Source organism: Mytilus galloprovincialis, chromosome 12 (assembly GCF_965363235.1).
Source record: "Mytilus galloprovincialis chromosome 12, xbMytGall1.hap1.1, whole genome shotgun sequence".
NCBI classification, from domain to species: Eukaryota; Metazoa; Mollusca; class Bivalvia; order Mytilida; family Mytilidae; genus Mytilus; species Mytilus galloprovincialis.
Genome location: NC_134849.1, coordinates 39,663,737 through 39,686,407, shown reverse-complemented (window position 1 = coordinate 39,686,407; position 22,671 = coordinate 39,663,737). Strand labels below are relative to the sequence as shown.

The 22,671-nt window shown below is 30.7% G+C and overlaps 1 protein-coding gene across 7 annotated transcripts in view; it reads right to left on the bottom strand.

Moving 5' to 3' along the window:
• Positions 1-1,584: 1,584 nt before the first annotated feature.
• LOC143053537 (transmembrane 9 superfamily member 1-like) overlaps positions 1,585-22,671 on the bottom strand; it is an 85,730-nt gene continuing 64,643 nt past the window's right edge. Inside the window, exons 13-17 of one of the 7 annotated variants that reach the window (XM_076226335.1) lie at positions 7,736-7,898; positions 6,130-6,321; positions 2,032-5,577; positions 1,864-1,930; positions 1,585-1,829 (exon numbers count right to left, since the gene is read on the bottom strand). In XM_076226335.1, coding sequence (XP_076082450.1) covers positions 5,376-5,577; positions 6,130-6,321; positions 7,736-7,898 — 557 coding nt within the window. In that variant the 3' untranslated portion in view covers positions 1,585-1,829; positions 1,864-1,930; positions 2,032-5,375. Of the gene's footprint in view, positions 5,578-6,129; positions 6,322-7,735; positions 7,899-22,671 lie in introns of all 7 variants that reach the window. The other 6 variants (XM_076226336.1, XM_076226331.1, XM_076226332.1 and 3 more) reach the window with 6 other exon arrangements.

Below are 22,671 nucleotides of genomic sequence, written 5' to 3'. Positions count from 1 at the left end.
GTTGGGCGGGGCACCGGACACATTTTTTAAACTAGATACCCCAATGACGATTATGGCCAAGTGTGGTTAAATTTGGCCCAGTAGTTTCAGAGGAGAAGATTTTTCTAAAAGATTACTAAGATTTACGAAAAATTGTTAAAAATTGACTATAAAAGGCAATAACTCCTTAAGTGGTCAACTGACCATTTTGGTCATGTTGACTTATTTGTAGATCTTATTTTGCTGAACATTATTGCTGTTTACAGTTTATCTCTATCTAGAATAATATTCAAGATAATAACCAAAAACAGCAAATTTTCCTTAAAATTACCATTTCAGGGGCAGCAACTCAACAACGAAATGTCCGATTCATCTGAAAATTTCAGGGCAGATAGATCTTGACCTGATGAACAATATTACCCCTGTCAGATTTGCTCTAAATGCTTTGGTTTTTGAGTTATAAGCCAAAAACTGCATTTTACCCCTATGTTCTATTTTTAGCCATGGCGGCCATCTTGGTTGGTTGGGCGGGTCACCGAACACATTTTTTAAACTAGATACCCCAATGATGATTGTGGCCAAGTTTGGTTAAATTTGGCCCAGTAGTTTCAGAGGAGAAGATTTTTGTAAAAGTTAACGCAGGACGACGACGACGGACGACGACGGACGACGCCGGACGCCGGACGCCAAGTGATGAGAAAAGCTCACTTGGCCCTTTGGGCCAGGTGAGCTAAAAAATGACATACTGTACACCACATTGGATTCAGAGGTTAATTTAGGTTCATTTCTAGTCGACTTCATGAAGATTTAATATATTCATGTTTTTATAATTTTTATGGTATGTTGTGTTAGCAGATAAACAGCAAATGCTTATTGAAGTATTCAGTCTAAACTGATTATATTTTGATTTTGGAATCATTTAGTCTGGGATACATGATATAGATGAAATCTATGCTCAATCTGTATAAAATACAGATTCTGCATCTTCGTTCTGGCTCAAGGATCAGACAACACACCATCCTACTTTCTGCACTGATAAATATAACATTAACAAATGATATTTCTGCCTCCAGTTTTTTCAGGTCTATGTCATAACCACCAAAGTAAAACAAAAAGTAGGGTAGAAGGATGTCCTTCCTTTTTTTAAATTCCATCCTAGCGGTCAGTTTTTTCTGATGAAGGAAGCCAGAACACTAGAGAGCACAATAATCTTTGGTAGAAAAACTGACAAACGAATCCTTGTCAATTAAGATTAGAGTTGAACACACTTGCTACGTGCCAGATTCTGAAGTAGCAAGAATAGTTTATAATCACCATTGACTCCTAGTTTTTTTGTGGGGTTTGTGTTGTTTAGTCTTTAGTTTTCTATGTTGTGTCTTGTGTACTATTATTTGTCTTTTTATCTTTTTCTTTTTTAGCCATGGCGTTGTCAGTTTATTTTTTATCTATGAGTTTGAATGTCCCTCTGGTATCTTTTGTCCATCTTTTATTAACATCCATCAGATGTTATCATCTTTTTTATATAACAAGTGTTTGGTTATGTTTCAAATCATCGTGGCTGCCTGGGATGTTACAGATGTTAGCTGTATGATAAAGAAACAATAATTTGATATTTTGATATTTATTTACCAAGAAACAAGAATATATCTCATTCAACAAGAAATTTGTCGTTAATCAACACTCAACACATATACTTATCTGTTTTACATAATCTTTCTAATGAATGAATTAGTTTTCATTTATTGTACATATAAAATGTAAGAGAAAATTGAGAATAATCTATATCAACTAGCATAGGAGGTTATTGTGAAGATATCATTTTGTTATTTTTTGAATGAGAATAACAATACCTTTTGTTATTTTTTTCAACAAGAATAATAATACCTTTTGTTATTTTTTTTAAAAAGAATAACAATACCTTTTGTTATTTTTTGAACGAGAATAACAATACCTTTTGTTATTTTTTTTAACAAGAATAACAATACCTTTTGCTATTTTTTGAATGAGAATAACAATACCTTTTGTTATTTTTTTTAACAAGAATAACAATACCTTTTGTATTTTTAGATTCTTATTACAAGTATGGTTGATGAAGCGCAAGCTTTTTCTAATTTCTAATATAAATGCCAATTTAAAATGCATGCATGATCTTCCTATATTAACAAAAATTCAACACTTATACAAATATAAAAATTTCAAAATGATTTCAGGAAATTGCTCGACCAAAGTATGTTTTTATAATAATAAATACTATATTAAAAATAAATCTCTAGCTTGTTTTACAGATTCTAAGCTTTCACAACAAAACATCTTGATGAGGAGTAATTATACCTAATATATGACAAAGAAGATGTGAATACGACAATGAAGAGGAAATAGCTATGATCAGAAACAATTTAGAGTTATCTCCCCTCTGACAGACATGATAGTCTTCCTTTAGTTACAAGAGCACAATTATTTGTGTATATTTTCCCAGCAATTTCCCCCCCGAAGATGGTACTCAGAATAAGATCTTGTATGATTCCTGACAGGAGGATACAAGGTTGGATTTTTTTAATTAAAGGCTTATCCATTTAGGTAAAATTAGGTAAAAAAAAAAAACAGACATTTAAATAATAATCCAGAAAGTGCAGAAAATATAAATAATTACCAAAGTGAGAAAATACAAGAGAGCCATGAAATTTAACTTTTCCATCAAGTACAAGATTAGATATCCTTTATATCTATGCTTTAGGTCAACTTTTGCTGCAAGATTATATACCTTTTTTCTGGCTTTAAATATAACACTGACATTTCTGTTAACAAAAGTGCAACCCATATTTTTCTTGTTTGTTTATTCTTCATAAAATAGAATATGGAACACCTCTGGTACTTTATATAAACTGTTCTCTTTTAACCTTTAACCCAAAGACAGAGAGATACAATTTACAAATAATTTTTAAAGGAGGCTCATCTACATTCAACTAAGTGCTAGATTTTGTAATCATATCTTCTGATGAAGAGTATCATACATTTTTATCAGGATGATTTTATGATATATCGATTTTTACAGTGTTTGTCTTGACTACATAAGCACCCCTCTAAAAAAACACTGTGATTAATAATTGGCTTGGTATTTGAATCACATACATAGCATTGAGAATTAGAACAACAGTCAGCATATTTATATTATTGCAGTGGTGAAAATCAATTTTCAGAATCAGTTCAGCTACTGGCCTTTCTGTGAGCAAGCTGTGATGGAGATTTCAGAAAATAAATTTTCTTGACTTATATTTCCAACAGTTGCATTTTTGTGAATATCTCAGTTTTAAAGCACATAAAATTGATGTCTTTTACATAAGTATGAATATCTCAATTGACCAATATCAAATATTTGTGACATTCTAAGATTTACAATTACACTTTGAGATGCTCCCTCTATTAAACTGTCATACCATGCAAGCAGAATATATACATGAAGGACTCACCATTCTGAACTTTCTTAATCTACATAACAAAATTTGATTTGAATGAATAATTTCATACCATACAACTTTTAATCTCACATCACAGAAAAGCAGTTTAAAATAAAAAAATTCAAAAAGTTATTGAAAATTTTTTTGCTTTATTTAAAATGACACTCAGTAATCATTGTTCTCAATATATCACATTTGATGTAAAAATAAATTTACACCAGGAAAAAAATCAATTAAAATTAACTGAGGAATGTTCAAATCATGCCAGTTTAATAAACAGGTATTTTTTTAACTTGCATTAGGTGCACTATGTTAAGAAAAATGTAAGATTCATATATCTTATTTAAAAAAAAATTCAATGAAATTTAAATGTACATGATAACCAAATATATATAACAAACATGCGAAAAATAATATTATGGAATTTAAATCAATATCCCATGATGCATTGTTTTAAATTTAGTGATATGTTGATTTGTAAAATTTTGTCATTGTATATAAAATCTGTATTTTTAGGTGCATTACATACAAGTTGAGTACAACATTAATCTTTTACAAATATTTTTTATTCCATTTTTAACATATTATTTCCTTGTGACTTATATACAATAAATTTTATATTTTTTACAATATTAAATGATAGAAAGATAAAAAAAAAGAAATATAAGAAGATTATGATACTTTAATCATATACAGGCTATTTTTTTTTTTACCAAAACACAACGATTGTCTCCCCCTAGTATATACACAATCAACTTTCAAAATAACAAAACAAAATTCAACAAACTCATAAACAAACACTCTATCACACAACTTATAAAGCATTAATAACCCTTAAAATAGTTTTTCCAAACAGGTCTAATTTATGAAATTAACATAAGTTTAACAAAAGTTATCTCCCCTTCTATATGGAAAATTCTTGCCATTTCTAACAAACTGAACAGAAACCTGCATACTAGATTAAACAACTATTTTTCTAGATCATACATCTACTTGTACAATACTTTAATGTAAAGATTTTTTGTTTATTTATCGAGTCTATTTACTAGAAAATAAATGAAATAAAAATCATGAGGAATGAAGTTCTACGATGTATTTAGGCATTTATTTACTAGGCAAGAATGAAAAACACCACAAAACATAAAAGACAGTACAAAATAACTGAAAATATAGATCCACAATAAAATTGTTTCCTATATATATATAATATTAGTCCCACAATGTGGTAAAATTGTCATAGATAGTCAGCTTATCTCCGTTTAATATATTTGCTACCCACAATTCCAAGGCAGAATATGTGGAAACCAAAATTTGTTTGAAAATCTTACAGAAAAGTTGGCATATAAAATCCACATAGCTTATTTCTTCAATACAAACCAAATTATTAAAAAAAATTTTAACAACATTTTGTGTACCCATATAAGATAACTTTCTGTGACAACTTTATCCAAAAGAAGAAGGTTAATTAGGGCCATTTTTTGGCCCCTTCAATTGAAAAATATAAAAAACTTTTATAAATATAGAAATTTATATCATTCAGAAGATAATAAGACATTAGTATTTATATTATTTAATTGGGTCTGCAATATTTGTATTGCGGCTTCAAACTTCTTCAAATTGGTGTAAGACTGCATAAATTGCCAAAATAGTCTCATTTTGAGATCGTGTCATTACTTTTTAGATAAGAGTAACAGTTTTACCCCCAAAAATGTCTTGCTTCAAGACTTAAATTTCATATAGGTTAAAATGTGTAAAATATCATTTTGGGTACAGCTGTTGGTCATACCTATCTGGTCCAAAAACTACGTGCAAGATGGTCGTTTAAGGTCAAAGATGCAATTTACTGCACCAAAAAATGGCTCTTATCATACCCCCTCCTTTTAATACATAAGGAATAATCATAACAATATGAAAAAATAAATATCGAATCTGACATCAGCATCAATCCATTTTCAAGTTGACATAAATATATCTAACAAAATTCAATGACGCAAAAAATGATACTGTTCCCAGCATAAGGAAGAAAACATAACATGTGAGAAATGTGTAGCCGAAAAACTCAATTGTCTGCAGGGCACCGGACATGTTGGATCTCTTGAAGTAGTAGAACATGGCATACAGAAAGACAAAACATCCTGTGGACCTACAAAATAAATACAACACAAATGCTATTTTATTTATATTTGAATTCCTGTAAATATATGATCAACAAAGAAATTTGGAATCATGCAATACATTACATATATAAATCTTTAATAAGTTTCATAACAATCCAAATGTAGACATGTGACCACTTGCAATGCAATTTTCCATATGGTTAATATGTCCTTTAAATATGGACGATTGGCACTGATTTTTCAACTCATCAATGACACTTCTGATGTAAATATTAATTATTTGATATAAATTTCATAAAAGTCTACCAAGAAATGTACATGTAAAAGTGCTAACAAGTTAAATGGACTCGCATTATGGGGTATGGGCTTTGCTTATTGTCAAAGGCCGTACAGTGATCTATAAGTGTTAATTTTGGTGTCATTTGGTCGCTTGAGAGGAATAATCTCATTGGCAATCATACCACATCTTCTTTTTTTTTTATATTCAGACCATTGCACATGGATCTGTAATTTCTATTTCCCCTAAACCATGTTGTGCGACGGATAAAAAATACCATGCCATCTTACAATATACCTACCCAGCACTAAATATAGACCTCCACCACCATCGGTAGTCCTCGGCTGACAGCTGGAAGTAGGTCAGTGCTATTGATATACAAGCAGTCACACTGATCAATATACCGTACACAATGAACAAGATACCGTACAACGTATACTGCTCTCGTCCCCATAATGTGGCAAATATATAGTACAACTCCACCGATATAGCACTAAAAAATAGAATGAGAAATAAATATAGTATAATTCTAATGATAAAGCACTGAAAATAAAACAAGTGAAACTGCGAGCTACTGCTCACTGATGATACCCCCGCCGCAAGTGGATAATATTAATAGTGTAAAAATATGCAAGTGTTCGGTAAACAGGAAGTTGTTGAGTGATGAATCTGAAAACGCATCAAAGGGTATAGCTGACTTATATAAATCCTGAAACCAAATTTCAGAAATCCTTGTATTGTAGTTCCTGAGAAAAATGTGACGAAAATTTTCAACTTGGCTATCATGTGTAAAATCATACAAGTGTTCGGTAAACAGGAAGTTGTCAAGTGAACAATCTGAAAACGCATCACACGGTATAGCTGACTTAGATAAACCCTGAAACCAAATTTCAGAAATCCTTGTATTGTAGTTCCTGAGAAAAATGCGACGAAAAATATTCATGGGACGGTAAAGCGGGGGTATAAAACAGTATACCCCCCCTTTTTTTAAAGCGGGGGTATAATAAGAAACAAACTGATACAACTATACTGATATAGCACTGAACAAGAATTTGTCACTAGCAAACGGATACCCCATGTCATTGTCTATGTTCAGTAGACCGTAAAATTGGGGTAAAAACTTTAATTTGGTATTTAAATTAGAAAGATCATATCATACGGATCGTGTGTACTAAGTGTTGCCAATTGATGATATCAACTTCATCAAAAATAATCTCGACCAAAAACTTTGACCTAAAGCGGGAAAGACAGAAAAACAAACGAACAAACAGACAGCGGACACACAGACCAGAAAACATTATGCCTATAAATGGGGCATATAAAATAACATGAGGAACAAATTTGCTATGTGTCTTTTGTGTTTTTCGTTAGCTTTGAATCTATCTGCATAATTAAAGCTCTATTCAACTGAATATTCTGATGTTGTACTGGTATACTGCTGTCTCAGGTTTGGTGCCGGCGAACATATTTAACCCTGCCACATTCTGTATGTGCCTGTAATTCAGTTAATGTCTTTTTTTGCTGTATATTATATTTGTTTCTAGCCATTTGTTTTGTACATAAATCAAACTGTTAGTTTTCTAATTTGAAGGTGATATCATAGCTAACTATGCCTTATGGGTATTGCCCATTGTTGAAGGCTTGTACTGTGATTTTTTACTTGTTAACTTCTCTGTGCAATAATAATGTCATATAATCTCTGGTGGAGTGTTGTCTCATTGGAAATCATACAATATCTTTGTATAATTGGCAATCATACCCCATCTTCATACTTTTATATATAGTACAACTCCCCTATTATTGTACTAAAAAAAATCATGTGCAAAAATATGATCTAATTTCACAGATTTAACACTGATGAACCTAATGTCGTAAAACTCAATAAATGAAGTATTTTGTTAAATTACCTAAATGGTAAAAATCCTCCCACAATGCAATGGGCAAATGATGATCTGTACCATGGAACACTGGGGACCTCTCGGGGGAAATTCTTTGTGCGGCAAGGTGCATCAAATCCTGTAGCCCAATTTTTACCGAAGATTCCACCAATAATAGTTAATGGATATCCAACTACAAATAAAAAAACAAATCATATCATTTGATTGTATAATGAAATATTGTAAATTTAACAAGAGTCTGTCACAATGACAGCAAACCGGATTTATTAACATTTATTTGTGTCCTGGCAATATCACAAGAACCATTACTGATGAATGGTGAAAGTGAAAATCGTCAATATCAAATTTGACCTCCATTTTGTCATCAGTATCAACATATTAAAATTTGAAAAGCTTAGATTGAATGGTTCATGAGTAAATGCAACAACGTGAATGGAAACGCCATTTTACGATCTTTCAAGAACCATAACTCCTGAACGGTAAATGTCAAAATCGTCATTATTGAACTTGACCTCTATTTTGTCATCAGTAACAACATATTAAAATTTCAAAAGCTTTGGTTGAATGGTTCATGAGAAAATGAACGGACACGACGGGAAACACCATTTTTCAATCTTTCAAGAACCATAACTCCTGAACGGTAAAAGTCAAAATCGTCATTATTGAACTTGACCTCCATTCTGTCATCAGTAACAACATATTAAAATTTGGGAAGCTTTGGTAGAACAGTTCATGCGTAAATGCAGGGACACGACTGGAAACTCCATTTTTCAATCTTTCAAGAACCATAACTCCTGGACGGTAAAAGTCAAAATCGCCATTATTGAACTTGACCTTCGTATAGTTGTCAGTAATAACATATTAAAATTTTAAAAGCTTTGGTTGAACAGTTCATGAGTGAATGCACGGACAACATTTGATGGCCGCCCGCCCGCCTGCCGTACATCCCCAAATCAATAACCGACATTTTTGTCACAAAAATCCGGTTAAAAATTATTGCAAGGTTTTTATTAATGCAATGATAAGAACTCGAATTCTGCTATCTGATCAATGAATCATGTATGCAGATTTTCATTAATTTCACAAAAACTAACGGTAATTTCACATTTAGTTCCTTCATTTCAAAATTTCACATTTTTGTTCATTCATTTCAAAATTTCACATTTTTGTTCCTTCACTTCAAAATTTCACATTTTTGTTCATTCATTTCAAAATTTCACATTTTTGTTCATTCATTTCAAAATTTCACATTTTTGTTCATTCATTTCAAAATTTCACATTTTTGTTCATTCATTTCAAAATCGCAATAATAAATGCACCAAAAAATTTCTGTATTTACAGTATATGTGTTCAGAAATTTGTATAGCATAAATCATTATCAGAAACTTGTAGACAAACATGTACACATACAACTATCAACATTTCATGAAAACCATCTGATCTGTTCTCTTTCAATTGTAAATTCAAGCAAACTCAATTGGCAAAATTCCCAATAAAAAAATTAAAATTAAGGTCATACAATACAGTTTTGATTTAACTGTGATTATTTTTATGTCAAATTGAATACACTTACTTTATTGTTTTAAAGGATAAAAAGGAAAGGAAAGGAACTTTTGATTTTGCCATTTGATTGGGGACTTTTCTTTTTGAATTTTGAGTTCAGTATTTTTGTGATTTTACTTTTGAATATTTTCTTTATATGTAAGCTTCAACTCTTTGAAAATAATTCATTTCAATTAACTTTTCATGATTTCAGAAAAAAAATTAATTTTGCTGAACAAATATCATCAAAATTGGTACAAATAATCTTCATATATAAATCAAGCCAAATGTCATTTAAAAAAGAGGGGTCCATGTACTCGTTTTCAAGCTTATGATTAAAATCAGTTGAAAAATCCATTTCCTGATATTTCTCATTTTGACGTCACAAAAAAATAATGTTACGTTAGCTACACCATTTTCTCACCTGTAACTGTATCATATGCCCTTAAGAGAAATGGCAAAGTCTTAACTTTTTATTCGGGGAAAGCTAAAAATATAATTTGAAATGAAAAAACTCCAATAAAACAATGAAAACAATAGGTCAATTACCCAAGTGATCTGTATAAAGTACTTTTGTCAAGTTTGGTTCCATTCAAAGGTCAACAGTTGAAAAAATAAAATTATCAAACTTTTCAATACAAATACAAACTGTAAACTCTGAACAGGTGGACAGGGCAACAACAAAATGTCTCCAAGGGTGATATCTTTTAATATCTCACGCACACAGTTTCTTTTTAACATTTGATACTTATATATTGAAAGCTGTCAAAATTGAACTGCAATATACTTTCACAATCTAAAGATCAAATTAAAATTTAAGAATGTTTTTAGCATTGAAATTGCTGTTAAAAAATTAAACAGAAAACTGTAAAAAACTCATTAACAGAAATACAAAAATAGATGGTACTTCCATACTGGTATGAAAATACGAATATAATGCTCTATTTGATTTTAAAATTTGATGTCTTAAAGTTTCGAAATTATCTAAAATTTAAAGGAACGTATCTTCTCCATTACAGCTCTGAATCCTTGTCTTGGTTAGGACTTATTGTATTAGGTATATGTCCCTTTTGATTTGGCCTCAGACTTCATCATATAACTAGAGGCTCGTGGGTACAAAAATTTCATCAAAAAATAAAACATTTATTTTTTCATTACAAATTTTATTTATTACACTATTAGTTATTACTTTATGATATGGTACAAAAATCAACCCCAATAAAAGATTCGGTTTGGCCCCAGATGACTTTTAAAATGTTGATATCATTGAAAAAGCTCCATATTATCTCCCTTTGGTGCAAAAATGACATTGTTTGGCTTTAAATGTGAAATATCTTTTTAACTCATTGGTGACCTATATTTTTTATTTTTGTTTTCAAATAGGCTGTACATAAAGTAAATAATTGTAAAATTTAAGTGATTTCTGTAATTAGGTTATTTTTTTATTTCGATAGTAACCTCTATTTCTCCTATTAGCTCAACAGAAAAAAAGGACATATGTACGCTTTTTCTGGAGGCAGAATGTGAGCTTAAATGAACGCATTCTTTTATTTCATTTTTTTTTTAAGTATATGATAAAGTTCATTTATAAAAAAATATAGCAAAATCCTATATTAGAAAAAAAATTTGATTTATACCCAGGAGCCTCCTTAAGAGCCTGTGTGGCTCACCTTGGTCTATGTGCATATTTAACAAAAGACACAGATGGATTAATGACAAAATGATGTTTTGGTGATGGTGATGTGTTTGAAGATCTTACTTAACTGAGCATTCTCGCTACTTACAATTATCTCTATCTATAATGAACTTGGTCAATTGGTTACAGAGGAAAATATTGGTAAAATTTACAAAAATTTCAAAATCTATGAAAATTGTTAAAAATTTACTGTAAAGGGCAATAACTCCTTAAGGGGCCAACAGACCATTATGGTCACGTTTGACTGATTTGTAGATGTTACAAATCTATAATATCTTAATCTATAATAATATTCAAGATAATAACCAAAAACGGCAAAATTTCCTTATAAATTACCAATTCAGGGGCAGCAACCCAACAACCAGTTGTCCGATTCATCTGAAAATTTCAGGGCAGATAGATGTTGACTTGATTTACAATTTCACCCCATGTCAGATTTGCTCTGAATGCTTTGGTTTCAGAGTTATAAATCAAAATCTACATTTTATCCCTATGTTCTATTTTTAGCCATGGTGGCCATCTTGGTTGGTTGGCCGGGTCACCGGACACATTTTTAAACTAGATACCCCGATGATGATTGTGGCCAAGTTTAGTTGAATTTGCCCCAGTAGTTTCAGAGGAGATTTTTGTAAAAGTTAACGACGACGGACGGATGACGACAGACGACGGACGCCAAGTGATGAGAAAATCTCACTTGGCCTTTTAGGTCAGGTGAGCTAAAAAGAAGATGTGGTATGATTGTCATTGAGGCAAATCTCCACCAGAGACCAAATGTTAATAAAATATTTTCAACTGTAGATGACTGTATGCCCTTCAAAAATGAGCAAAACCAAATACCGATAGTCAGCAATAAAAGTCTCCAAAATGACAGATTTAAAAAAAAATCAAATGAAAAAATTAATGGCAGTATAGTCAATTTTGGTTATAATGCAGTTTTAACTGCAGCCTGCTTAGGAAATATTTTTCTACAGTCTTTACAATAGCATTTCAGTATATGGGAATGTGGGAAGTATTATTTAATGGTTTAAAACTATCTGCACTGACATCTAATGACTGGGTATTCAGTAGAAGCTGCAGCTGAAAGCCTGGCTGGCAAATGACATTGCATAGTGTGAAATTGTCTGCACTAAAATCTGGCAAATTTGTAAGCAGTTGATATTGAAGTGGTAAACCTATCTGCACTGACACATAACAACTGGGTTATTCCGTAGAAGCTGCAGCTGAAAACCTGTCTAGCAAATGACATTTTATGGTGTGATATTGTCTGCACTAAAATCTGATGACTTAGTTAGCAATTGATGCTGCACTTGTAAAAACTGTCTGGCAAATGACATTGTATGGTGTGTTATATTGAAATGGTATGAAACGTACTGTCTGCACTAACACCTGACAACTTTGTAAGCAGTCGATGCTTTTAACCTATCTTCACTGACATCTTGCACTTGGTTATTCAGTTGACAGTGCCATTGTAAACCTGTGTGGAAAATGACATCACATAGTGAAATTCTATTGACATGGTGTGAAATTGTCTGCACTAACATCTAATGACTTTGTAAGCAGTTGAAGCTGCAGCTGTTAACCTATCTGCACTGACATCTAAGGACTTGGTTTTTCAGTTGTTGGTTTAGCTAAAACCTGTTTGGCAAATGACGTTTCATGGTGTGAAATTGTCTGCACTCATAATTTGGTAAATTTGTATCAGTCAAAGCTGCAGTTGTTAATCTATCTGCACGTACATCTAACGACTGGTTTATTCAGTAGAAGCTACAGCTGAAAAACTGAGTGGCAAATACATTGCATAGTGTGAAATTGTCTGCACTAAAATTTGGCAAGTTTGTAAGCAGTCGATGCTGCAGCTGTTAACCTATCTGCACTGACATCTAACAACTTGGTAATTCATAGTGCAATTAAATTGACATGGTGTGAAATTGTCGGCACTGACATACAGACATCTAAAGAAATTGGCTTAATCAACTGATGCTGCAGTTGTAAACAGTTAACCTGTCTTGTAAATATTGTTCCACTATGAAATTCTATTGACATGGTGTAAAACTGTTTGCATTGACATATGTCTGGAAAATTACTGCATAGTGAAATTTTATTGACTAGGCGTTGTCACTTACAGGTTGATCTGGTCATGGGTGTTCATAAACAAATCCTATCTGTCGGTACAAAGCTTATACAAGCAAAGTCCTTTATGGTGGGGATTTTAAAAGTATGATTCTCACAGCCATACAGCTTTGCTCCTGTCATCACAGTGATAATACAGTTGACATACCATTGATTCAACCAATTATCGTGGATACCAATTTTTGTGATTTAAGGAAAATTTACATGTTTGTTGATATATGATTTCGTGGTTTTACCAAAGTCTGCATACAAACCTATAGTGAATGTGTCATAAGTTGAACAGTTTATATCATGGTTAACCTGTATCCACTAAAACCATGAAAATTAGCATTCAATAAATAATAATCAGTGGCGGATCCAGAAATTTTCTTAAGTAGGGCCCGTTGACTGCCTAAGAGGGGGCCTGCTCCGGTTATGCTTCAGTGATTCCCTATATAAGCAACCAAATTTTTCCCAGAAAAGGGCCCCCCCCCCCCCCCCCCCCCCCCCCCCAGTAAATCCGCCTCTGATAATGAATCCACAGTATTTAAAATGTTGGATCTTTTGTAAAAGTTGGTATTTAATACTTATATTATGGATTCATTATAATTCATTAGGTACCAATTTTCATGGAGATCTTAGGTCAAGCTGAACCACGAAACTTAAATTTTCAAAAAATAACAAATTTTCTATATGCAGACTTTGGCAAAACCACGAAATTAAATATATGTTAGTTTTCCTTCATTTACGAAAGTCGGTACCCACTAAAATAAATGAATACACAATATTCTCATTTTGGGAACTTTTTTTAAGGTCATCAGTGCTCCTATGCAAAGAATGATCTTCATAAAAAATCCTTCCGTTATCATATTATTCTTAATTTTTTGCACTTAAACTCTTGTCAGCCAATTTGAATCTATATTTCAGACTTTATGTGGAATAAACAATTTTTCATGGAGAATTTAGTCTAAAACAAAAAAAAATCATCACAAAAAAATTAAAAGAAATTCTAAAAAGAAATTATCGTAAAAATAAAAACTTGTACCATTTCAGAACCTACATTTAAGTTGTGTGAAAAAAAGAATTTTTCATTGAGTTTTTGTTTTTTTGTAAACCTTACAAACAAAAGAAATTATAGTAACAATTTGTGAAACCATCTTTAAAAGTTTGTGTGAAAAAAACATTTTTACATTCAGTTTGATGTTTTGTAAACCTTACAATTAAAATTTATCATAAATAACAATTTGTTTTCTACCATTTGAGAACCCATATTTAAGAGTTTGTGTTAAAAAAACATTTTTTCATTCAGTTTGGTGTTTGTAAAGCTTACAAACAAAATTTATCGTAAAATAACAATTTGTTTTCTACCATTTGATAACCTTTGTAATGTTTTAGAGTTTGTGTGAAAAAAACAATTTTTATTCAGTTTGGTGTTTGTAAAACTTACAAACAAAATTTATCGTAAAATAACAATTTGTTTTCTACCATTTGATAACATATGTTTTAAAGTATGTGTGAAAAAAACAATTTTTCATTCAGTTTGGTGTTTGTAAAACTTACAAACAAAATTTATCATAAAATAACAATTTGTTTTCTACCATTTGATAACCTTAGTAATGTTTTAGAGTTTGTGTGAAAAAAACATTTTTTCATTCAGTTTGGTCTTTGAAAATCTTACAAACAAAAACATCCTAACATAAAAATTAACACTTTCTTTCTACCATATTCGGAATTTGAATTGAAGTTTTATGTGAAAAAAATAAATATATCAATGAGTTTGGAGTTTGAAAACCTTGTAAACAATAATATCCTATCCCCAAAATTTACACTTTTTTTCTACCCATTGACAACTTTAACTTTTAGTTCTTGTGTGGTAAACAATTTTTCATTGAGAACCTTAAAAACAAAATTGCAATAATAAAACTTCTTTTCTACCAATTCAAAACACTTTTCAAAACAAAATTACGAGTTTTTGTGAAGTTAATAATTTTTCATTGAGTTAAGTCTATGAATACTTTATCTGTTGGACAAGAATATTTTTCACAATAATTAAAACACTTATTCTATACCAATAGAGAAAGGTTGATAGGTAAAATACACAACTTTTCAGTGAATTTTGCATTTGAAAACAATAATTATAGGCCCTAAAGGAGTCTGTATCCCTCACCTGCATCTAAATCAATGGCCATTTTTTTGTAAAATCATCATTAAAGGAGAATAACTCTGTCATGAGTTCACCGACAACTTTAGTCATTTTCATATATTTGTAGATTCTATTGGTGATCATTTTATTTTTCTAAAGTTTCTATTTATCTATAACAGTTTACAAGAGAATAGACAGTTTCTATTTATCTAATATTGCTTGTCAGATATTCAGCAAAAATGGGAAAAATTGGCAAAAATCATCATTTTAAGACAATCACTAATAATTTGAAGACGGAAGATTTCAGCCATGATGACTTATTTATTTATAGATCTTGCCTTGCTTACCATCTTTGCTTTTCATAGTTTCTGTCTTTCTATTATAAATGAAAAGATGAAAGGCAAAAAATAAAAAAAAAAAAGTCATTTAAGGGCAATATAGGAAGTATCTGACATGATGTTTATTTAATCAATAATTTAATTTTGGATGAAACGTGTCTACTGATTGGATGACGTTTTGTTTATCAGCCCATAGACATAATTCAGTCTTGTGACCATGACATCAATAATGTTTTTTCATGGTTTTCTTCGGTTTAAAATGGAATTTAGAATTAAATTATAAGAAATGACTGTAATATTTTTTATGTCTATTCGAAATAACATAAAAAATGTGGTGCACACTGTTTATAAATAACCCAGTACGCACGTTATTCAGTGTGCACCACATTTTTTATGCTATTTCTTCATAGACAGAAAAAAATATTACAGTCATTCCTTAAATAGAACATCCTGAACGTTTTTGCCATTGCCAGATTTTCTATATTTTTAGCAGATTTCAAAACAGGCAAAACTTGCATTTTACAAAACAAAATAGCAAATCTCCAAAATCAACACTTGTTTTCTACTATTTGATCGAGATCTTTTATTTAAGATTCTCTGTTAAATAAAGAACAACAAGAATGTGTCCATAGTACACGAATGCCCCACTCGCACTATCATTTTCTATGTTCAGTGGACTGTGAAATTGGGGTCAAAACTTTAATTTGGAATTAAAATTTATAGAAAGATCATATCATAGGGAACATGTGTACTAAGTTTCAAGTTGATGTAACTTTAACTTCATCAACAACTACCTTGACCAAAAACTTTAACCTGAACTTTGCACTATCATTTTCTATGTTCAGTGGACCATGAAATTGGGGTCAAAACTATAATTTGGCATTAAAATTAGAAAGATCATATCATGGGGAACAAGTGTACTAAGATTCAAGTTGATTGGACTTCAACTTCTTCAAAAACTACCTTGACCAAAAACTTTAACCTGAAGCAGACGGACGAACGGAGGCACAGACCAGAAAACATAATGCCCCTCTACTATCGTAGGTGGGGCATAAAAAATTGAAAAAGATATAAACAAAATAACAACAATTGACACATCTTTTCTTACAATGGAGAGTAATTTGTTTTTTATGTAACGCGTCTTCTGATTGGCCGACGTCATATTTTTTTATCATAATTCATAGACACAATTTGGTCATGTGACCATGACGTCAACAAACTTTTTCATGATTTACGCCGATTTAAAATGGAATTTAGAATTAAATTATAAGAAATAACTGTAATATGTTGTCAGTCTATTCGAAAGAACATAAAAAATGTGGTGCATACTGTTAAATAACCTGCTACACACGTTATTCAGTGTGCACCACATCAGTCTGCACGGTTAGCCACTAGTCCGATGCCCCAGACTAGTAAAATTTCATTCGGACTAGTAAGTTTTTGCAAAACTTTGTTTGGCCAAATAAGAAAAATGTCAGAATATTGGTCTATGGACTAGTGGTTGAAAAAGTTTTTGGTGCAGACTGCCACATTTTTTATGTTATTTCTTCATTGACAGAAAAAAATATTACAGTCGTTCCTTGTATGTATATTTATGGGTATTTATTGAGTCAACAAATTTTCATTGAAAAATTGAATTACAAAATTGCCAAAAATGAGACTTCAAATCATCTTATTGTAAACATATATTAACAATTATTTGTATAGTAAACAAATTTTCATTGAAAAACTTGAAAACAAAATTTCAGAATATAACACTTCTTTTCTACACATTGAGAAAGCTTATTTACAAGTATTTGTTTAGTTAAAAATTTTCATTGAAAACTTTAAAAACAAAATTTCAAAGTATAACATTTCTTTTCTACACATTGAGAATCTTTATTTACGAGTATTTGTTTCATAAACAAATTTTCATTGAAAACTTTAAAAACAAAATTTCAAAATATAACACTTCTTTTCTACACATTGAGAATCTTTATTTACGAGTATTTGTTTCGTAAACAAATTTTCATTCAAAAACTTATAAACAAAATTTCAAAATATAACACTTATTTTCTACACATAAAGAAAGTATATTTACAAGTTTGTTTACAAAAACAAATTTTCATTGAAAAAACAAAATTTCAATAATTGACACCTCTTTTCCAAGTATTGAGAACTTCTATTTAAATGTTCTAATATTTGTTTGGTAAATAAATTTTCATTGATAATCTTGTAAACAAAATTAAAAAAAAACACTTCTTTTATACCCATTGAGAACGTAAATTTTTAAGAGTATTTGTTTTGAAAAACAAATTTACATTCAAAAATTTATAAACAAAATTTCAAAATATAACACTTATTTTCTACCCACTGAGAACATATATTTACAAGTATTTGTTTTGAAAAACAAATTTTCATTCAAAAACTTATAAACAAAATTTCATAATATAACACTTATTTTCTACCCATTGAGAAAAATATATTTACAAGTTTGTTTACAAAAACAAATTTTCATTGAAAAAACAAATTTCAATAATTGGCACCTCTTTTCTAAGAAATGAGAACATTTGTTTGATAAACAAATTTTCATTGATAATCTTGTAAACAAAATTAAATAAACCCACTTCTTTTATACCCTTTGAGGACGTAAATTTACAAGTATTTGTTTCATTGATAATCTTAAAAACAAAGATACAATAAATAACACATCTCTTCTCCCATTGAGAATGTATGTTACAATAAATAACACATCTCTTCTCCCATTGAGAATGTATGTTACAATAAATAACACATCCCTTCTCCCATTGAGAATGTATGTCACAATAAATAATACATCTCTTCTCCCATTGAGAATGTATGTTACAATAAATAACACATCTCTTCTCCCATTGAGAATGTATGTTACAATAAATAACACATCTCTTCTCCCATTGAGAATGTATGTTACAATAAATAACACATCTCTTCTCCCATTGAGAATGTATGTTACAATAAATAACACATCTCTTCTCCCATTGAGGATGTATGTTACAATAAATAACACATCTCTTCTCCCATTGAGAATGTATGTTACAATAAATAACACATCTCTTCTCCCATTGAGAATGTATGTTACAATAAATAACACATCTCTTCTCCCATTGAGGATGTATGTTACAATAAATAACACATCTCTTCTACCATTGAGAATGTATGTTACAATAAATAACACATCTCTTCTCCCATTGAGAATGTATGTTACAATAAATAACACATCTCTTCTCCCATTGAGGATGTATGTTACAATAAATAACACATCTCTTCTACCATTGAGAATGTATGTTACAATAAATAACACATCTCTTCTACCATTGAGGATGTATGTTACAATAAATAACACATCTCTTCTCCCATTGAGGATGTATGTTACAATAAATAACACATCTCTTCTCCCATTGAGGATGTATGTTACAATAAATAACACATCTCTTCTACCATTGAGAATTAAATAACACATCTCTTCTCCCATTGAGAATGTATGTTACAATAAATAACACATCTCTTCTCCCATTGAGAATGTATGTCACAATAAATAACACATCTCTTCTCCCATTGAGAATGTATGTCACAATAAATAACACATCTCTTCTCCCATTGAGAATGTATGTTACAATAAATAACACATCTTTTCTACCATTGAGGATGTATGTTACAATAAATAACACATCTCTTCTACCATTGAGAATGTATGTCACAATAAATAACACATCTCTTCTCCCATTGAGGATGTATGATACAATAAATAACACATCTCTTCTACCATTGAGAATGTATGTTACAATAAATAACACATCTCTTCTCCCATTGAGGATGTATGTTACAATAAATAACACATCTCTTCTACCATTGAGGATGTATGTTACAATAAATAACACATCTCTTCTACCATTGAGAATGTATGTTACAATAAATAACACATCTCTTCTCCCATTGAGGATGTATGTTACAATAAATAACACATCTTTTCTACCATTGAGAATGTATGTTACAATAAATAACACATCTCTTCTCCCATTGAGAATGTATGTTACAATAAATAACACATCTCTTCTCCCATTGAGGATGTATGTTACAATAAATAACACATCTCTTCTCCCATTGAGAATGTATGTCACAATAAATAACACATCTCTTCTCCCATTGAGAATGTATGTTACAATAAATAACACATCTCTTCTCCCATTGAGAATGTATGTCACAATAAATAACACATCTCTTCTCCCATTGAGGATGTATGTTACAATAAATAACACATCCCTTCTCCCATTGAGAATGTATGTTACAATAAATAACACATCTCTTCTCCCATTGAGGATGTATGTTACAATAAATAACACATCTCTTCTACCATTGAGAATGTATGTTACAATAAATAACACATCTCTTCTCCCATTGAGAATGTATGTTACAATAAATAACACATCTCTTCTCCCATTGAGGATGTATGTTACAATAAATAACACATCCCTTCTCCCATTGAGAATGTATGTTACAATAAATAACACATCTCTTCTCCCATTGAGGATGTATGTTACAATAAATAACACATCTCTTCTCCCATTGAGAATGTATGTTACAATAAATAACACATCTCTTCTCCCATTGAGAATGTATGTCACAATAAATAACACATCTCTTCTACCATTGAGGATGTATGTTACAATAAATAACACATCTCTTCTCCCATTGAGAATGTATGTCACAATAAATAACACATCTCTTCTCCCATTGAGGATGTATGTTACAATAAATAACACATCTCTTCTACCATTGAGAATGTATGTTACAATAAATAACACATCTCTTCTCCCATTGAGAATGTATGTTACAATAAATAACACATCTCTTCTCCCATTGAGAATGTATGTTACAATAAATAACACATCTCTTCTCCCATTGAGAATGTATGTTACAATAAATAACACATCTCTTCTCCCATTGAGAATGTATGTTACAATAAATAACACATCTCTTCTCCCATTGAGAATGTATGTTACAATAAATAACACATCTCTTCTCCCATTGAGAATGTATGTTACAATAAATAACACATCTCTTCTCCCATTGAGAATGTATGTTACAATAAATAACACATCTCTTCTCCCATTGAGAATGTATGTTACAATAAATAACACATCTCTTCTCCCATTGAGGATGTATGTTACAATAAATAACACATCTTTTCTACCATTGAGAATGTATGTTACAATAAATAACACATCTCTTCTCCCATTGAGGATGTATGTTACAATAAATAACACATCTCTTCTCCCATTGAGGATGTATGTTACAATAAATAACACATCTCTTCTCCCATTGAGGATGTATGTTACAATAAATAACACATCTCTTCTCCTATTGAGAATGTATGTTACAATAAATAACACATCTCTTCTCCCATTGAGGATGTATGTTACAATAAATAACACATCTCTTCTCCCATTGAGGATGTATGTTACAATAAATAACACATCTCTTCTACCATTGAGAATGTATGTTACAATAAATAACACATCTCTTCTCCCATTGAGAATGTATGTCACAATAAATAACACATCTCTTCTCCCATTGAGAATGTATGTTACAATAAATAACACATCTCTTCTCCCATTGAGAATGTATGTTACAATAAATAACACATCTCTTCTCCCATTGAGAATGTATGTTACAATAAATAACACATCTCTTCTCCCATTGAGAATGTATGTTACAATAAATAACACATCTCTTCTCCCATTGAGGATGTATGTTACAATAAATAACACATCCCTTCTCCCATTGAGGATGTATGTTACAATAAATAACACATCTCTTCTACCATTGAGGATGTATGTTACAATAAATAACACATCTCTTCTCCCATTGAGGATGTATGTTACAATAAATAACACATCTCTTCTCCCATTGAGGATGTATGTTACAATAAATAACACATCTCTTCTCCCATTGAGGATGTATGTTACAATAAATAACACATCCCTTCTCCCATTGAGGATGTATGTTACAATAAATAACACATCTCTTCTACCATTGAGGATGTATGTTACAATAAATAACACATCTCTTCTCCCATTGAGAATGTATGTTACAATAAATAACACATCTTTTCTACCATTGAGGATGTATGTTACAATAAATAACACATCTCTTCTCCCATTGAGGATGTATGTTACAATAAATAACACATCTCTTCTCCCATTGAGAATGTATTTTACAATAAATAACACATCTCTTCTCCCATTGAGGATGTATGTTACAATAAATAACACATCTCTTCTCCCATTGAGAATGTATGTTACAATAAATAACACATCTCTTCTACCATTGAGGATGTATGTTACAATAAATAACACATCTCTTCTACCATTGAGGATGTATGTTACAATAAATAACATATCTCTTCTACCATTGAGAATGTCCCATTGAGAATGTATGTCACAATAAATAACACATCTCTTCTACCATTGAGAATGTATGTTACAATAAATAACATATCTCTTCTCCCATTGAGAATGTATGTCACAATAAATAACATATCTCTTCTACCATTGAGAATGTATGTCACAATAAATAACACATCTCTTCTCCCATTGAGAATGTATGTTACAATAAATAACACATCTCTTCTACCATTGAGAATGTATGTTACAATAAATAACACATCTCTTTTCCCATTGAGAATGTTTGTTACAATAAATAACACATCTCTTTTCCCATTGAGAATGTATGTTACAATAAATAACACATCTCTTCTCCCATTGAGGATGTATGTTACAATAAATAACATATCTCTTCTCCCATTGAGAATGTATGTTACAATAAATAACACATCTCTTCTCCCATTGAGAATGTATGTTACAATAAATAACACATCTCTTCTCCCATTGAGAATGTATGTTACAATAAATAACACATCTCTTCTACCATTGAGAATGTATGTTACAATAAATAACACATCTCTTCTACCATTGAGAATGTATGTTACAATAAATAACACATCTCTTCTCCCATTGAGAATGTATGTTACAATAAATAACACATCTCTTCTCCCATTGAGGATGTATGTTACAATAAATAACACATCTCTTCTCCCATT